Source organism: Haliaeetus leucocephalus, unplaced genomic scaffold (genome assembly GCF_000737465.1).
Source record: "Haliaeetus leucocephalus isolate CR32 unplaced genomic scaffold, Haliaeetus_leucocephalus-4.0 Scaffold0, whole genome shotgun sequence".
Classification (NCBI taxonomy): Eukaryota; Metazoa; Chordata; class Aves; order Accipitriformes; family Accipitridae; genus Haliaeetus; species Haliaeetus leucocephalus.
In genome coordinates this window covers 11,441,288-11,461,245 of record NW_010972436.1, presented here as the reverse complement: position 1 = coordinate 11,461,245, position 19,958 = coordinate 11,441,288, and the positions used below count along the sequence as shown (strand labels likewise).

General features: G+C 39.0%; 1 protein-coding gene across 1 annotated transcript in view; it reads right to left on the bottom strand.

Moving 5' to 3' along the window:
* The window catches only part of GPR158 (G protein-coupled receptor 158), a 205,327-nt gene that overhangs the window by 91,167 nt on the left and 94,202 nt on the right, over positions 1 to 19,958 (bottom strand). The window contains exon 4 of the mRNA XM_010582222.1: positions 15,171 to 15,388. Coding sequence (XP_010580524.1) covers positions 15,171 to 15,388 — 218 coding nt within the window. The remainder of the gene's footprint in view (positions 1 to 15,170; positions 15,389 to 19,958) is intronic.

The window sequence follows — 19,958 nt, the reverse complement described above, 5'->3', positions numbered from 1 at the left end:
TCTATATCTGCTACATTGTATATTACTGAATTAGCAGAACTGTAGACTTTTGGTGTCAATCCAGGAAGACTGCAGATTTCTCCAGGGCCACATGTCACTGTGTATTATACGAGCATGGTACCATGGAAACCTAGCAAGGGGAAAAGGTTGGCATATTTTGCTTTTTCTTCACTTTCATTAAACAGTTCTGCCATTTTCACAATATAAAGAACAACCTAGTTGCGCTATGATTTCAAGAAAATTTCCTTTTGCAAAGGTGGCTTAGCACCAGAATGTGAGCTTGCCTTACAGATAAACAAGGCCTACAAGAAATTATTAGAAAAAAATGAAGATAGATTTTGTCTTTGATCTCAACTTTGAATACAACACATTCATACTTACTAAACTGTAAAGGATATCTACCACTCAATGTACAGCTGGAAAGCACATATGGATAGAATGACAGAATGCTACAGAAGCAAGGAAACAGAAAACAGATACAGGTTTGCCCTGCTGTGCTAAGCTCATGCATTTGAAGTGACTAGATAAATTACTACACAAAAGTGTCTCAAAACAAGTGAAACAAAAGCTTAGCTAAATGTACATGTGATGGCAGTGCACTTGCTCTCCAGTGCTCCCAGGAGGGGTAGCTCTGGCATGACCCTTGTCGTACAGGTCTGGCAGATCCATTCTACTCTACACATGAGGACACAAGAGATGTGATGGGAAGTTACTGGATTGTATTCCCAAATCTGTCTCTTACTTCTCCGAAAACCTTTCCTGTTCAAATTCTCGTTTCCTGGTATAGGTGGTTCTTTACTTCTATCAAACAACAGAAGGAAGAGGAGATTTTGTCAAGTTCTGAAGTGGAGCTGGTTGAAATGTTTTATTACCAGTTCCTTTTCTTACTAAAATATGCCTTCACAGCAAAGAAATTTTTTCAGTATGACTATCTTTTTGCTTTCAGTTCCACATGCTTTAGCCCATTGAACCTTTTTCCTGCCTCTTATCCCATATAACTTTTCCCAATTACAAACACATTGTTACCTCTTTCAGTGAAGAAGCTTTGTGGAAAAACTCAAGTGCTAATTTTCAAAAATTTTATTTCACTTGAAATTTACCTTGAAGAAATAGAATATAGAGATCTTTCTTTCTGTCCCTGAGGTTGAACTACAGAGAGCAAGATGTTTGACTCCTCTGTTAAGAGACAAAAGCTGGACCTGGCAGTTGCCAGACAGCCACTGACATTAAGGAGAGCAGATAAGAGTGGAACTGCATTTCTTTGTGGTGGTTATCTTAACACTGTTTGCACCTGGACAAGGACTACTAGGGACTAAAGAATGGCACAAAAGCAACTAGAAGGAGTCCCCTGAAGCCTGTTAGGTACCCTGGAGTGGTGCTGTCATGGTTTCTTTATTTTCTTGATAACAAATTCAGGGACTGATTAGGACTGCTACCCAGGAAAAGGGAAATTTTGAATGCCGTAACAAGGCTATACTTTAATTTTATTATTGTTGGTTTACGTGCAAAATTCAAGCAACTCATTCCCAGGTAACTGCAGGAAACACTCTTCACTTCAAGGGAGGAAGAGTTGTACCTCTTTTGAAAATTTCTTTGTAAAATAATCAAGATGAAATCCTGTGTCCCGTTCAACATCTTACCACACTGACAAATACTTTTAATGATAATTGTTCTATTTGAATAATAGCCTTATAATAGAATAGGTATTGCAAACACAGTACATTTCATAGCAAAGGCCAATTTTCCAAAGATACAGTTATGTGCTGCCACTTAAGCTATATTGGCAAATTGTCAGAATTTTCTTGTATTTGCAGGTTTTGTGCAGTATTCCTAAACCAAATAGATATAATCCTCATGTTTTTTCATTTCCCTTTAATGAATACTTACACAAAGGTCAATTTTTTTTTCTATTACTAGTTATAGCGGAGCTCAAAAAGAATATAATTATTAAATTTATTTTTTATTTGAAAAAAAAAATCAGGAAAAGCAAGGGTCAAGCAGCCATCAATCATAAATGAATTTCACTAAAACTGCACAAGATGTCAGGGATCCAAGAAATCCCCAAATACTTTATTTTTCAATTCATGTGGCCCTTGATCCTTTCTGTTATACAAGTAACAAAACCCATTACGATATATCATAATGAAGATAAGGTGTTCTGCATTTTGAAACATGGGTTCTGCTGCATATAAGTTGCACTACACCAACTACAAGACAGATACTTGAAAAAACAGTGTTTGTTGGTGAAGAACCCTCACAGTTAAAATGGTTAATGTCCCAGGGACATCTTATAAGAGCAGGAATGCCTTCCTCAGGGACATACTCCTGAGATCAAGATACCTGGTTCTCACCAAATAGCAATGAATATGTAGATGAAGGAAAATCAGTAATGAGGTAAATAATGCCTAAGTTCAGTTCCAGTCTATTCACATCCTTATGGTTAATTTAAAAGCCGAATATGTAAAATGACAATCATGAAAACTCTGGATGACTTAAAGTGCCTGTTTCACTAGGCTATGCATTCAATTAATGCAGAAATGAAATGAAAGGAAGATGCAAAGGCATTATGGTCTTCAAGGATAAAATGCACTTTAATATTGATAGTTGTTTAATCAGCAAGAGATCAAACGGAATATACAAAAAATCTGATGGAATACAAAACCAAATTTCATGAGCAGGAGGTGGGGCTCAGTTAGCATGTTCCCCTGATTTAGTTTACAAATAGCTTCAGAACACCTGAACTGAATTTCAGCTTTCTTATTCAACATGACATCACCTATTACAGAATATAATACCACAGCTCACTAAAACAGTCTGTGTAAATCATAGTTCAATCATGTAGAAAGAAATAGTTTATGATGAATTACAGGAGAAAAAACCAACCTGACTGCAAAGCTCAAGATTCGTGATATCTCAGAGGAAACAAACTGAGAATGATGTAAGAAGAGAAGGGTTAGAATAAATCTGATAAAGAGAAAAAAATCTCATTATTCACATGACTGAGAAGGCAAATGAACGATAGATGAAGATCATTATAGTATAGTTTCAAATCAAACAAAACCTCATAATTCTAAAGATTTTAAATCCAACTCCAGTTTATTTTATTCACTTTTACTTTACAAGAGCCAAGTGGCTAAACCGCTCCAAACTAATAGCTTATAATTGGATCTGAGAAATGATGATGCCCAAAATGGTGAGATTTTTCAGCTCTTCATAATTTATTACACTAAGTAATCTCTCATGAAGTTTAGATCATGGATTGTATGTTTCACTGCAAATAAAAGCACATTTGCTTTTGAAGGAAATATTGCTTTGTATAACTTAATTATTCTTGCTACCACTGTATTGCTGAAAGCCCCAGCACCAGATCAGCCTCAAGTTATCGTGGACCCTGCACAAGGAGAAGTAAAAAAGACTGTCCTTCCTCCACAAAGTTAAGAGTTTAAGATAAGGGACAACAGACAGATAAGGACAGATCGGAAGAACAATGGAACAACAAGGCAATATCACATATCGTAACAAGCAATCAGTAGTCTCAGCCTATCAGTATCCCACCTGTAGTCACATATTTTGTCAGCACTTGAATCTGAAGACACGATATGGAGAGCAGGGGATGCGCTCAAAAAGCATCTACCAAGCACGAGGAAAGTATGGAGGGAACAAGGGGTGATTTTTGAAAAATGTAATAAGATAATGATGATGGAGGCTGGTGTTGACACTTCTGCATCAAAGAAATGCCATCAAGAGACAGAAAAGCTCATGTGGGAGTTCAAAAACCAAGAGGTATAGCTCACCTACGTTGTCAACAAGGAGATGCAATGAGGACAACACAAAGTGGCAGGACAGAAAATCATTTGTAGCATCATTTTGAATAGGTAGGAGCAGGCCATGACTGCATTTGCCAAGGCCAGCTCCAAGGACATTGTGGTAGTCAAGAGACAAGATAACAACCTGAGACAAGAATTTTAGGTCTGTGGACCAGCAGAAAACACGTATTAAAAGGGAACTCAGAAGGAGTTCAGTAAGGCTTAGACATAGCCGGAGGCAAAGTGAGCTCCAGAGTCCAAACTGATGTTAGGTAACAAGCATGTTGCTACAGTAACTAAGAAAGCAGTAGCTGGGATGTCTTCGAGGGAAGCAGGAGGAGATCAAGGTTTCTTTTCAGCTATATAGATATTGATGAGAAGATGTCACACAAAAATGTCAAGATTTTATTCCAGACAGAAAGAGGCACAGCTGGGACAGGGAAGGCAGAAATCAATCTGACTGTTCACAGCACGAAGTCCTAAAAAGAAGTTGACAGCAAAAGGCTGCTGCTTGTGAGCTATAAACCTTCACCTTTCACCCAAAGAAATGAAGAAAAGAATGAAAAACAGGCATATTTTTAGTATGAATGATGTGTTCAGCTTCCACCACATGATATGGCCAAAAAACCACATAAAAAGCAGCACATAAAGTTTCTCTGAGGATGCTAACGTTAAATAAAGCTTTTACAATTAAAAAAAAATTCAGTAAAAAATGCAAGCTTTTCCTAGAATAAGGTTTCCAATACAGTTTTATTTCTGATATTTGAAAGTTCTCATACTACATTTCTTTCTGATATTGTTTGCTTTCCCAGTTTCTTAATTTAAACTATTTCTTCCTTCTCTGAGTGAAACTTTTTAAAAAAATTATTTTCTCATCTTCAAATGTGCTTCTGCTTAGTTATACTGGTTTTCAGCGTCAAAATGGGGTCCAGACACTGGCACCCTGGAATGCAAATCCCAGCTGCATCAAAAACCACATTTCAATCTCCAAACCTTGGCCAAATGCTTTTCCCAGAGACAAAGAGCTCATCAAGCAAATGAAATTTTGCACTATGAAAGCACTACGAAATTCTGCAAGCCTTCCTGGTTGAAAAGTCCCTCCACAAATTGGGCTCACGCTTGGAATAGTTCTTCTGAGCCTATACACTTAGACCCTTAAAAGAAAAAGAAAGGCCTACTTCAGACAGAAGTCTGCTCTTGGAAAGGGAGGCATGCCAAAGACCTTGTGCAAGCCACCAGGGACTTTTCTATTGCTATTGATTGTACAAGGAAGGTTCACAGAAGCATACAACTCCAAGACAAATAGCAGGATAAATAAATAATGTCGCTGTTATTCTGCTGACATGATAGGAAGTCCCCTCCCAGCAAATCTGTAAATGCCCATTCACAAACCCAAATGAAACTTCAGGTAAATGCAACTGTCCTGAAGTTACTGCATCAAAGAATCAGTGGGGAAAGCTTATTCCCTACAAGGGCCACAAATGCAAGGCTCAGCAAGAATCAAAGACAGAGAGTAACAGACAATCAAAAATCTTAGCAGTTTGCTCAGTTTAATTTCTAGCTCTGAAACAGCTTTGGAAAAATTATTCTATGCTGTAGTAGTTCTCGTTGTTGGAAAATATATGCTGAAATTCAAGAATTCGGTTACCTTTATTTTACATAATTTATTTAAAAAGTGAAATCATAGTGTAATACAGTTAAACTTACATATTACTTCAAGGCTAGTACAGCCTTATCTATGGTGACAGCTATCTTCCTGGCCAGCACCCTACAGGGCAAGTGCACTACTATCGGCTCCATTAATTTGAACTTCGGGGCTCTATGTTGTAGAGTTCTGTGGAGTATTGGTGGAACAGAAGATGACAATGATTCATAGACTGTAGGGTCTTAAATAGCAAGACATCAAGGTTAAGAAAGTAAAGGCCAGGAATCAGTCTCAACGCCAAAGTGGTGCAAATGTGTCATAGTCCATGGCTGATTCATATCACTTCAAAGGCAGTGCACTCCCTGATAAACCATGTATGTTTTCCAGATGGTCCCTAAGGTGCTGTGTAATTCAACTCTGTGGAGACAAATGTTGGCTTATGCCGTGGCTTAAGCCCAGCTGGTAACAAAGCACCATGAAGCTGCTTGCTCACTCCCCCACCCCAGCCCTGGTGGGATGAGGAGAAAATATAAAGAAAAGCTCATGGGTCGAGACAAGGACAGGGAAGGCTCACTCCCCACTTATGGTCACAGGCAAAAGACAGGCTCAACTTGGGGAAGAAACAAAACCAATTTAATTTAGTACAAATCAAAACAAAACAAGGCTATTAGGAAGTAAACCCAAACCTTAGAACACCTTCCCCCCACCCCTCCCTCTTTCCCAGCTCAACTCCACTCCTGGTTCTCTCTCCCTCCTCCCCCCAGCGGCGCAGGAGAACAGGGGATGGGGGTTACGGTCAGTTCATCACAGGTTGTCTCTGCCGCTCCCTCCTCCTCAGGGCGAGGACTTCTCACCCTTCCCCTGCTCCAGCATGGGGTCCCTCCCACGGGAGACAGTCCTCCACGAACTTCTCCAACGTGAGTACTTCACATGGGCTGCAGTCCTTCATGAACTGCACCAGCGTGGGTCCTTTCTGCAGGCCGATCTTCGTCACAGACTGCTCCAGCACGGGCTTTCCCATGGAGTCATGGCCATCCTGGGGGGCCTCCGCTCCCCCGCTCCCCTCCCCGGGCTGGGGGGGGACAGCCTGCCGTCTCACCACGGGCTGCAGGGGCATCCCCTCCTCGGGCGCACCTCCTCCCCTCCGTCCTCACTGACCTCGGTCTCTCACATTCCAATCCCCCCACTCACTACCGGTTCCCCTTCTTAAATCTGTTCTCCCAGAGGTGCTACCGCTTTTGCTGATGGGCTCGGCCTTGGCTAGAGGAGGGTCCGACTTGGAGCCGGGGAAGCTTCTAGCAGCTTCTCACAGGAGCTACCCCTGCAGCTCCCTCCCCTGCTACCAAAACCCCTCCACACAGACCCAAAACAGCTTAATATAAAGCTATATAGAGAAGATTGTAGCTTTTGAATCCTTAGAGCTACTGTTGAGTACTGATGAAAAGACATTTTTAAGACCTACCTTGTACATTAGGGGTATACTGTCCAGTGAACACTGTATACATCATTATCTCTTGTTAATGAGACTAACTGAAATCAACCAACATATTTTATATCTAGATCTTTATTTTCTTCACAATTCAGTTTTTCATTAGGCCTAAAGTGTCTACAGTGGAACTAGGTTTATGTTTCTATTCACAAGTACTTAATTCCTCTAAACCATGTATTAGAATGCAAATATATAGAGATGTGAAACCTTCGGGCTTATGAAGTGAATGCCACAACACCCTGCAAACACAGGGCAATACCACCGTCACAGCCATGCCTACCAACATCTGCTGTCTCTGGGAACTCCAGCAGCCAGTACATCATCTCTGGTTCCCAACTGCTGCTGCAGGCTAACAGCCTCTGCACTTCTTATCTTTTCAATATGGCACCTGCAATTATTTATGTGAGAGTTAAAAAAGTAGAGCATCCCTAAAGGCATATCTTAACTACGCAGAAAAACGGTAAAGGACATTTTATGGGTTCTGGTTTATGAATAAAGGAAATGAGAATTCCAGTAAAAAAACAACATCTCCAAAAAGCTGCACACCTCAAGACTGCAATAAACTTCCCTAAGAAATCACAAGAAACTAGGTTCTCACTGTAGGACATGATGAAGAAAGGGTGTATAATGCACCGCACAGAATGTGTGTATGCTGAGTGAACTGTCAGGTATGCCCACCAGCACAGCATGTAAAGGCAGCTGCTCCATCTGCGCAAGATCTCTTCCCTCTATCAAGTTTCCACTTCAGCTGAAATGTCAGAAATTGATGTCTAGGGAGAAGAAGGCAGAATGTGCACCAAAGATGAAAGGCATCCAGGCATAAGCCCATCAAGATGCCACTGTAGAGTTAAAAAAAAAAAAAAAGAAAGGATTGGCTGGTTTACATTAGCAAAAAAGGTATGTTTGCAAAGCCAGCATGCTTTAATATTTAAAGATGTATCATACATCAATAGCCTGTGATTATGTCACTCTGAATTACTGCATCCTATCATGGCTGCAGTAAGGGAGAAAAGACATTCTTGATTTCTCAGTATTAGAAAGGGGAACTACAGCATTAATTTGCATGGTGCCTTTCCATCTATGTGCAGTTTTGCGCAGTGTTTAAAATTCCATTGTTTAGGGACTATCTTCACGGTTTTGAAATCATATTTAGCAGAACACTTAAATGTATTTACACTAAATGGAAAAATAGGAAAGTGGTGGCATAGAATATCTAGCTACCCTGAACTCCAAATACTGGAAATCCGTATTCAAGAGAGCGTAAAATCCATATAAAAAGTCAGTTGTTGTTATTTGCCACATTTCCCTCAAGAGAGGTAAAATTATTTATTCTTGTTGATAATTAGCCATGTGGTCTTGTTAATTGTGAGTTTTTTCCTTGATCAGTGTTCCAGATATATATTTTTCTCCTCTCATTAAAAGTATTATTTCTGTATTTCCAACAGTTCTTGAGTGTTCATAAATGGGGGGGGGGGAGACAAGTACAATAAAAGGCAATTTAGTTATAAATTTCTAATATTTGGGATTGGAAATGGCCTCAAATGGGGCAAAGCCCTTCATTTCAATGGCCTCTATCACAGTCCTTCATCACTGTTAATGCCATATGGCAACATCATTCCAAACTGCTGTTTTGAAGACTCTCCTCTAAGCACTTTTCCCATTATTTTTCAGAGCTGAAAACAACCTTTTCCAAGTGTGCTGGTTGCTGTCAGTTTTACCTTGATGTGCTGGATGTAGACCCAGAGATGCTGGCCACAGATACATTAGGAAGACGGAAAGACCAGATCCCCCAAAGGTTTCCTCCTGCGTATGCCTGCAGTTCCCCTACCCACATTCTCATCCCTCCTTCATCACTGAAGTAGCAATTAGCCTCTTCCATGCTACGGCTGAGATCAGATTCTCTGGTCTTTTTGCCAGTAGTGGTTCTTAGCATTTCTTAAGAGCACTTACGATTCCTCACAGCAGTTGTATTCTACCTGACAGCTCCATGTTTGAGTTGGTATGCCACTATGCAAAGGTCAGTTACTTTCAGCTCTTCTTTCTGATTAATTTGAAAAGGCAGCCTGATAACTGATGAACTCTTTAGGTTCTTTGCAGGTGATGTCCTTCCACTGTCCAGTACTTTTATAAGAAAGTTTTTACAACACAGCTTGTTTCCTCTCTAAGGCTGTGGTAGATATTTAGCCCTTGAAATCCTATGCTAACTTTGAAATAAATAAAAAAATCTGGTTTTTATTTACATTTATTTAAACATTCTGTTTGTTTCTGGTGCCATATAGCTTTGCTACCCTTACATAGCATGTAATCAGTACTGCAGTTTCATCAGTACTCCCTGTTTGATCTCTCCATTGGCTCATACAAAACTACTCACATAGATGATTTCTTCTATTTTGTTGATGTTTTTTCTTACAAAATCACTGTTCATCTTCTCATTTTTGAGAGTATTTGTTTTAGCATCAGTGATTTCTGTCATTGCCTAGCCAGCTAATTTTATTAGCTTAGCCTCGTACTTTTTGGATGTGTTTTTAGTAGTAATGTTTGCATTATCCAATCAATAATAATGCCACAGCACACAAGGATGTTTGCTAGTGTTCACCTTGAGCTGATTTGTTTCTTAGTTGTTCGACTTAGACAATGTTTTGCACCGCTGTATGCAGCTGTGAAGATCTGACTGTAGGGCTGAAGGTTGTTCTGCAAGATCCTCTCATAGTCTGTCAAAGCCTTTTGAAAACCAAACAACTAAGAGGAGCCTATTCCTTCATATACTCCTCTACAATTGCTAGGACACATATCTAGTCCATCCAAATTGCTGAGAGACTCAGCTGAGCCTGTTCCTTGTTTTGCATCCAGTGTCCCTTTACTTCTCTTACACTGGAGAAGCCTCAACATCTCCCCAGCTGCAGTATTCAGCAAGATCAAGATCACCCTGTCAGGGCAGTCTAATAAAACTACAATGTTTCCACTATTGAGGAAAACTCTTTTTCCCAGGCTCCACTGCACAACTCCCTCAAACTGGTGCTGTCAGGTGCCATCAACTTTTCTGACAGGATTTCATGCATTTCCATCTCCCAGGAGTTTTTCAGCCTCTTGCAGCTTGTGTTAATGCCAGGCTCAGGGTTTTCAGCGTTCACTACTGCTTGGCATGAGGGTTGTCTAGAATAGTTAAAAATTTCTTTGAAGTGATCAGCACATCTGTTTTCCCTTCTGTATTAGCTGTTAATATTTTTTCCTTTTTTGTTTTGTTTGGCACATTTCATCCATTTACTCTCCTGCTGAAATGCCTTGTCTTTTCCCATTATAGCAGTGGCATCTGCTTTATCTGTCATCTTTTTCTGTCTTTCCCTACAATGCTTTTCACTAGTGGTTTAGCTTCTGCTACTCCTTTTGTACCTTCTTCCTAATTTTTTTAATTCTTACCATTTTGGAGTTCTCCCTTCTCTTGGCAAAGGGCCACATTTTCTGCCTGTGATTTTCTCCAGTTATGACTCTTGCAGTTTAATAACATTGCTGCTGAGCTAACCTTGGGCCAGCTGAGTCACTTTCACCTGTGTTTGACAAAGCCTCAAATGAATTCCTCAGCATCGATCTGAGCTTTCTCACAGTATCTTTCTGCAGTTTCATTTTGTGCTGTTTGCCAATGCTGACTACTGCTTGAAATCACTAATTTGCAGTTTCATTTACATGTTGGCAATGCCACGATTTTGGTCAGTGGTACCAGCGATAGTTTGGAGTAACTGTGTCTCAGACAAATGAGTTTAATTTTGTTTTGCCACCTATTGAACATGCAAGTCTACATGAGTAACTACAATGCTTTCAAGAAGAGGCATGAAATCTAACTTAATGACTCTTTGCCAGGAGAACAAAAGAATGGCTTTCTGATTCAGAATCTAGTGTCTACCTCAGGTCATGGCCTGTGCTGCATTATTAACGGAGAACACCAGAGAGTGATCCTTCCTGGTCTATCTTCCCAGTTTCCAACAATAAAAATCATGGAATTCCTGCACCAGATATTTCATCAAAACCACTGAGTTTAAACAGCCAATAATGGAAATATCCTTCATGATTCCTTCTAAACTCTGTTTGAATTGATTTATACTTTGGGATCTATGATATTCTTTGCCAATGAGTGACATAAAGCAACTAAAAGTTGTGTAAAACACCTACTTGGTTTTTTTTAACCACTTGAGAGATCCCTTGAACACCATCTAGTGATATCTTAAGAGGCACCATGAATATTTGTTCACATGTCAACATCTCCCCGTCTTATATGATTTTATACCATATTTCCTGCACTGCCTTTTCCTCTGTCATCTCTTGGTCACCTACAACAAGTGTAGCTCACCTAGCCCCTTGAGATCATAATTTTTAAGAGCTTTTGGTGGTGGACCTTGGAATAAGTACTCTCATATCCACATGTTCATAATCCACCTTCACAGAGCTATAAATATATTTGTACGGCATCACATTCTCACAAAAGCACTTTCCACACTTATCCATGGACCTAGTAGTTCTAATTTTTATTACCATTTCTATGAATTTGCAAGCATGTAAGCTGGACCTACTGATCTTTAGTTCTTGTCACCATGACAGGAAGTCTTTACAAACACAGACGTCACATTTCCTATTTTCCATTCCTCCTCTACTGTTACTAATGTAAGCAGTAGCTTACTCCACAGTAAATAATTCAGCAGTTTTGTAGAGGAGTTCTTTCAGAAGTCTGAAGAAGAGGACTCTTTAGAGGAACCTTCAGAAGTTCTAAAAGAAGAGACTGAAAACTTCAGAGACTTCTAAAGGTTCCCCTAAAGAGAAGCCTGACTTTTAGAAGCCAGTCATCTGGCTTGCTATAGGCTTTGCCTATTTATTACCATTTATTTTGTCAAGATCTTTCACTCATGGAACCACTTTGGTTGATATTTACCAAGTTTCCCTGTAGACCATTATTATTACATCCTAGGTCAGTAATAAAGATCATGTCAAAATGAAAGTCGTATTGTTACATTCTGTCAATAACACTTTGGCAGTAATTGTTGAAAACATCTCTGTTCTCTTTGCTATGTTCTTTGGAAGTGGAACAGTAGATCTTTTACCAATGATTGATCTTTTAGTAACTGGCTTGGATCTAGCATATATTCTGCACTGTTGATGAAACTAAGCCGACGAGTGACTCTTCCACAGCAGTTTCCATTATAAGTACTGCTTGGTCATAATATGTGCGACCACTATGATCTGAATAGCTGAGACACTTCTTCTCTAAAATACTTCTGATCTGCATCTGCTCTTAGTGATATGTTGATTTTTTTTGAGACCAGGGTTGTCACTTCCATCACAATCTAAAGGGTCTTTATGGACCTTTATCATTCTTTGTCTGAATTATTATACTCACAATATCACAGTCAAGGTGCTAGGGGTGTTTCTTCCCAAGGTGCTTTCTGTTGGCAGACCTTAAGTTTTCAGGACCTTAGCTTTTTGAAGTTAGTATTTACCAGGAGCCTCCATGAACTACAAGCATTAAGTAGTGTTTTGCACAGTCACTTTTACCAGAGTGGTAACCTGATCCCATTTGTCTTTCCATTCTACTGAGCTCATTTTACTGATCAACAACTGTACCAAAATGCCACGTATCTATTCTTCATTCTTTTCAGCACTGGGGCCTTAATGTAGCATTTTTTATTCTTAAGCCCCACCTTTTGCTCTTTTAAAGACTTTGAAGATTGTTCCTTGATATGGTAGCAGTACAATTCTTCCTGTTAAAATGCTATATTAAAAATTACTTTTTCTAACTATTTGAATATTGTAGTGTCATACGTGGGAGAGAATCCAAAAAATGCTCTTCTCTGACACCCACCCAGCACAATAGAAATGAGCAGTTTAACATGGTAACTTTAATCATAGACAGATATACTAACCTAATTGAGGTTTGTTTCACTAACAGTTGGAAATTCTCAATATGCAGATATTCTGAATATATTTCAATATCTGTTCTTTTATTTTCATTACTTTCCCCCCTTGGTGGAGAGTACACAGTCAGTTACTAGTTTTCTTCCTTCACTCCAAACTTCTGTCATTATCCAATGTAACCAGCAGTTTTCTTATGTAAATACTCATTGTTCTCAGTATGTTTGCCCTTCATACAGCTTCTCATTTCATGGTAATCACACAAGATCTTTTTCTTTTTAAAATCATGCTGTACCAACAAGATAAAGAACATAAAAGGAATCCAAGAAAAAACTGAGCTGAATGACATGAAAAGCAATGGAACATCTATTTATCAGTTTCTACTCCTTGAAAACATTGATCATACAGGAAAGGATTGTTAATCACCATATTACTTTTCTGTCATTTTTCCTCACCTTTTCCTTGTGAGAGATACATTTAGAGCAAAGTCAACTCTCTTCTAAGGTAGGAAAATTATAATTGAATACATCTCTGTCCAACTGAATGAAATGCAATGTACCAAAGGCATTACTTTTCTTTCCAGAAAAAAGAATGTTTTGGTTTATGTCTGGTTCTCACTCCTTCAGATGTCATGATGTCTAATGGTAAGAGGTAATCTGGAAAAAAATGAGCTCAAACTTTTTCATAAAGAGGGAAAAGTTTTTTAGAAACAAGGAACGATATGTATATGCCTCTTTGGTATTGCTTAGATATCAAATATTCAGATCCCATCTGGTTCTTTACTCATAGCCTACTTTGGAGAAATGACTAATCATCACAAAAGTAAAAATGCACCTTTCATTACTAGCAGGTTTTGTGAAATACGAGATTTCTGTAGTATGTTTAATAAAGATCTATTTTTTTTTTACTGTAGTGGATACGTATATCAGAACATATGTAAGTGTGCAAGTGCAAGAGTGTATGCAATTTTACACACCTCTGATCTCAAACTATTTATGAGAAAATATAGAAATTTTTTATAAAACAATCGGTATTTTAGTGTGGAAAAAAACAATCAAGCCAAACTTGCAACAGCTGCATATGAGATAATCTACTCTGTTCACTTTGTAGGTCTAGAGAGTAAAGTTTTTACTCACAAGGAATGCTTCTTTCATGATGTTGTCTATGACTTTAAAAGCGAGTAACATTACCATGCGGACTAAAACCTCACAAAATTGGAATAAAGTTCTTCTGCTAAGTTACTGTTAAGCAACTAAACAGATGCCTACAACAGACTTCTTCCATAATGAAAAACTTCATAAATACAATTAAGTCTGTAATTTGAATCATTTTATGCAATATCATTAAATACAAATACTCTGTCAGAAACAGAAGAGAAAAAAAAAAGAATGTTCTGCTCGTTCTGTGATTTCCTGCCAGGATATTAAAGTCTTTCAAAATGAGCCATGCATTTGTAACACAGACACTGTAGGATTAGGAAGACTGTGGGATCAAGTGTTCCAAAAACCAAAATGGAAATGCTTATCTAGTTATGGAAAGTGGATGAAGCTATTAATTTCAACAATGTAGCATACTGTGTGCACACCTACGTCTCCCAAATATAAGTAGTGAATATGTGCCAGCTTCAATTCATTTTTTTTAGTAAATTGGAAGTTTCAGAGAATATCCTGTGTTTACTGAGGCAACAGTGAGATTCCACAAGTCCTTACATGTTAAAAGATTTTGAGTGAGGTAAAAGCAGAAAGTTCATTAGGTTAGTACATAAAACATATCCGTAGTTTGCATCAGCAATTTACAGACACTCCTTAATATATTCATACCTAGAGAAAAAAAATCTTTAACCATAGAATCAAGTTTAAACTCTCTAGGAACTAGAATTATTTGGAACGATTTTTCTTTGATATAATTATTTTCCAGCTAGTCTCGTAAATATATTGAAGCTAAACATCTTTCCCAGCAGTGGTAAAACAAACCTTCAAGATTCCGAGACTATAAATACCCACATGCCTCCTTAGATACCTGCATAATTGGCCAGATTTTCCAAAATTACTTCTAACATAATAGGTTTCCTTGATTTTTGCTGACCATCTATAAATGTAAGCAGATTTCATTGGGAGACACAAACTGCTCAGTGTTTTTTTTCAAAAACTACATAAACAATTTAGGTACGTCCACACCTAAAGCAAAGCATTCTGGTTTGGAAATCCCATCCTCTCCTTGAGTTGAGCTCCTTACCCGAGTACTCGACTGTCAAAATGAGAAGCTATACACCTAACATAAATGAGTCTGTACCACACAGTGGGCAGGAATATCAAAGTAAAACACGTCCGCTTACCTTTGCCTTGCGAAAATGGTAGACTACCAGCATGCTTATGAAGTCCAGCAGCATACAGAGCGTTTGGAATGAGATGATAGCCAGCCGTAAATACTTGTCCTCCTGTGCATAGCAGGGAGTATCATCTGTACAGTAAGAACATCCTTCCCTGCAGGGTAGGCAGGTGTAGACTTCCTCTGACAATTCACCGCCAGAAAAGCGATTTTCTGCATCCTTTCCTGAAAGTATCAGAAGGGTAAGGGGAGACACCTTTAGTTGTATAGGGTGGGCAGTTCATCCATACAGGAGCAAAACAGTCCTCTGCTGACTCCCTTTTCCTCCCTGTTGGCCTCTCTCATAAAGTTACAAAATGTCTTGCCAGGGTTGCTTTTCTCATTTCACCTTCCTTTGTCACATTCAGAAAATGCAGACCAATTTAGATATGAGGGAAAGTGAGCTTATCAAATGCCGAATGCTTTCCCATTGTATTTAAAGTGGGCTAAATCTGCACGGTAAATTCTTTGAAGGAGAATTCTGAACGGGGAAAAAAATTACCTCAAAAATTTGGGAATAAGGAAAGGATTTTACAGACACATGAACAGACTCATTAACTACTTAATGTTCACAGTACAAGCTCTGATCCTATTTCAGATTATTCCTCAATTTCATAAAGATGCTATCTAGTGAATTAATTAGCTTCAAATTAGATAAAACCCTTCTTAATTAACATTTGTTCAGCATGCTGTTGCATGATTGCACTACTCTGTCCCCAAAGCAAAACCAGTGCACTTACACTAAGTATAATTTTCCATTGTTCATAGAAGCACACCAAGAAACCAGGAAAACCTATTGGCAAGTTAATATTTTGTCCACAAAAACCAGTGGTTCTTGAGCTGACATCTCATCCATCAAAGTGAACCCACTACAGGAGGATTCCTACTTTTTCTGATCCATTAACATTTGCCCATAACGCCCTGTAACATTGCTTACCCTACAGGCAATTAATGGAATAAAAAGGTGAAAGAAAAAGGGGGCAAAAAAGAATATTGTTAAATAAGAAGGAAAATTGAATTTGCTGAAATGTTTAATAAACATATATAAGATGTTTATTAAATGTTAATATATATGTTGTATATACTAATACAACAAGAAAATGTGGCTGAAGCCAAATCAATGGTGTACCATGTGCGATAACTTCTCTCACTTTTTACAAGACTAGAGAATTGCTCTAATATCTTTGATCAAAATACTCCTCTGTCAGTGAAAGTAGTAAATCATGCACTGTTTAGTCTTAACTCAAGAGACAGCCGATTCCACTGATGTTGCACATGCATATTGGCTTATGAAACTGTCTTCAGACTTTTAGCTTGAAACATTTGAAGCAGAAGGTTATTTACAAGGGTAATTATTTCTTGCTTTCTCAAACCTATGTACAAATGCGCGTGAGCACACATCTGCTGAGAGGCAAAGCCTGGAAAGGGACAAAGCAGCTGTATATCCAAGTCTGTTTACTTGGCAAGCAGTTCCAGCAATGCTGTGCTCCTCATCCTTAGTGTAGGATGCTTCACTCCCGCATCCCGCAGTGAGCAATGGACCCACACTGTCCTGTCAGAGAAAGAAGTCACAGTCTCCCACCTCCCATCTCCATACCCAAATCAAGAGTCAAGAGACTCCATACCCTACTGTTCGAGTCTTCCACTTTGTTTCCTCAACACGTGCACTCATGTCAACCTGCTTTTCCACCACACACCTGTTCCTTTATCATTTCTGTAAAGAGTCATCCTTCAACTAGCCCATCTCCAAAAAGATTATTTAATCTCTTTAAAACCTCACATTTCTGAGCCACACATGAGCCACTTGTTAATATGTTTTTATTGTGGTAACTAAATAAATTATTTTCAGTGTAAAAACTTAACCACTGAAAAAATATCATTTAAAACCTAAAGTTATGAGATTACTTAAGTCACAAATATTATGTGAATATGCCTTGATAATTTTGCATGGTCCTAAACTTGATATTCTTACTTTATTTCTGAAATATTCAACCTTGCAAGTTGTTGCAAGTACATTATAATCCATTTTATCAAGCATTTTCTTATCTGAGTCATACACGGAAGTTTCTTCATGTGTATGCTCATCACATACTACAGGGATAACAGCCAATAAACAGTTGCATGTTGGAGTAAATATCCCAAGGATATGAATTCAGAACACAACAGCAAGCCTTTGCTTAGATGTGTCTGGTGTCATGCTGTCTGCTGTATACAAAGGAAGATCATCGATATGCATCTCCTGCACTGCCAGCTATGACTGATTATCTGCTGAATACCTTTTGACTTTGAGATGATTCTTCATTATAGCTAATATAAAAAAGATCTAAAAAATTGGATCTACTTGAGATTTTACACAATATGATAAAGAGTTATTAGTAATCCCCATTTTTTTTCCCTCCTTGCCAAAAAGAAAGAACATTTTTCAGACCCTCTAAAAGAAGTTCTTGGGAAAGAACTGATCATTGTACTTACCACTGACTAGGAGCTTGTTTGTCCACCCACACCCTTGCCCTGACTATGCCCTGACTATATGTCTCAGGGCACTGCTGCCCACTGCATAGTTGAACATTTCTGCCCTTTACGTCTGGCTCTGTCCCCTCACCAAAGTCAATGTAACATCAATTCAAACCATAGACAGTCCAAGCCAAGCATGAAGTTACTGCCTCTTACAGACCACTAGACATTTCACTGTGCCATGCCTTCTCCTATCTCAGCAGCTCATTTGGATTACATATGCCTCCTCCAGCGAAGAAAATCAGATTTTCCTCCCCAAAAGATGGCAATAAATTTTAGACACTGGTAAAGTAGATGGACAAGAAGCCAATTCTGCTCCATGTAAGGCAGCCACGGTTTTAGCACTGACACAAATGAGATGGAAGCAAACACTGAAAGACTGTGCTCCAGGAGTTCAAACTGAGGATGAGGAAGGTGTAAAAAAGTACCATCCTCAAGGAAAAAAGAAAAGAAAAAATAAATAAAATGCAGTAACAAAAAGAAGGATAAAATGGAAGGAGAAAAGAACAAAGAATTGGAGGAAAGCAGGAACAGGGACACAAACTAATATGAAGTATAATAAGGAAAATGCTTGAGTACTGGAAAAATAAACCAAAAAGCTTAAATGCTTCAGCTGTGTCCCCTCTACTATATTCTTTTCTTAGTTCTTCTCTCTTCTATCCTAGTCTTATTTTTCCATCTGATCAGCCCATCTGTTTTTGAAATGGTCTCCTGAGGGTAACTCTTCATCAGCTTTGGTTCTCCTAAGCAGACTTTGCTATGCAAGGGGTGCCTCAGCAGCTGTGACATTGCTTTCTGCAAAGTAAGAATGGCACCACAGACTGCTAAGTGCCAGGGCAGGGATTGCTACCACCCCAAACAAAATCATCCCAGACCCCAGTCAAAACTCAGCAGATAAACACAGAAAGCACAGTGCATGCTGAGCGCTGAGCAGAACAAATGACTGATTCTGCTCCTGTTCTATAATAGAGTAAATTAGAAACAACACCAGTAGTATCAGCGATCCTGCAGTAACTCAGTGTGTGTGAATGTAACTGGCCCTGCCAGCATCAAAACCTGGTAATCAGCCACGGTCATAATCCTCACCCCAGAAAGGGATCACTGAAGTCAGTGACAGCCTTCATACATGCAAAGATCTGCACATGCGAGTTCTGTTGAAGAACCAAAGGCAAGGGCAGGTGTAAAAAATGGGAATTCTTGTTGAAGTGGAAACCCTTCCTGGGACTTTTTATGTGATCATAGCACCGTTAGAGACAGTAAGTCCCATATCCAGACAGAAGAGCCACTTCTGGTGCAAGCACCTTTTTGCACAGGGCAGGTTCCACATCTGAAAGCAAGAGCTGAGCAGAATCTCTGCAATATATGGATGATGCATTGCTAAAGAATGAACTTGCAGGTTGAACAAAGCACTGCTGTTCTACTAAGGACCTTCCAATGCAAACCTGATTACCCGGTGAGGCAGAGAACGCAAGTGCTTTGGAGAAGGGTGTTACAAAAATGTTAAAATGTATGTAGTCAGCAGTTAGTCTATTCTACCTACACTAATAGTGCTACCTAAAAATGAGCCATTAGGAGAAAGTGCATAATCATGTACTCAAGCACTTACAGGTTAATGCAACTTGCATACATGAAATACATTTTCTTCTAAAATCAATTTCCATCCTCAAAAGAGACCCCGGAAATATGGCAATAACTGTGCCCCACTAGTACCCAGGGTCCTCATTAACTAATGCAGAAAAAAGAGAAAGGTTTTACATATTTTGGTACTGTCAGTTCTGAAGAACAAACTCACCCTTGGGAGGAAAATGCTCTTCTACCTGGCTTCCTATGCAGTAAGAGAACAGCCTAAATTTCAGCTGTGCTCCTGACCCCCACACATTTTGGTAACTTGCAACATGTGCAACCCCCCTGGGAGCACCAACATCACGCTGCTTTCAGTCAGAAATGCAACCAATTTGCAGAATCTTTCCTACAGAGGACACTGTTTATGCAAAATTCCATTTTGGCATTCAGAGCCCCAGCTGAGTTTGCAGAGGAGGCAGATAAGCAATCTTTTAAGCCTTCCCACCAGCAAACCATGTAGAGTGTCCAACATCCATGCAAAGCCATTTTATACAGCTATCTTTCAGACTCCAACCAAAACTTTCATCTGGACCTAAAGCAGAACCTTGCCCCTGCTTAAAACTCTGACACTTGAGGCACAATCTGCAACTGTAGTTAACCATATTTTGCTGTGGTGCAG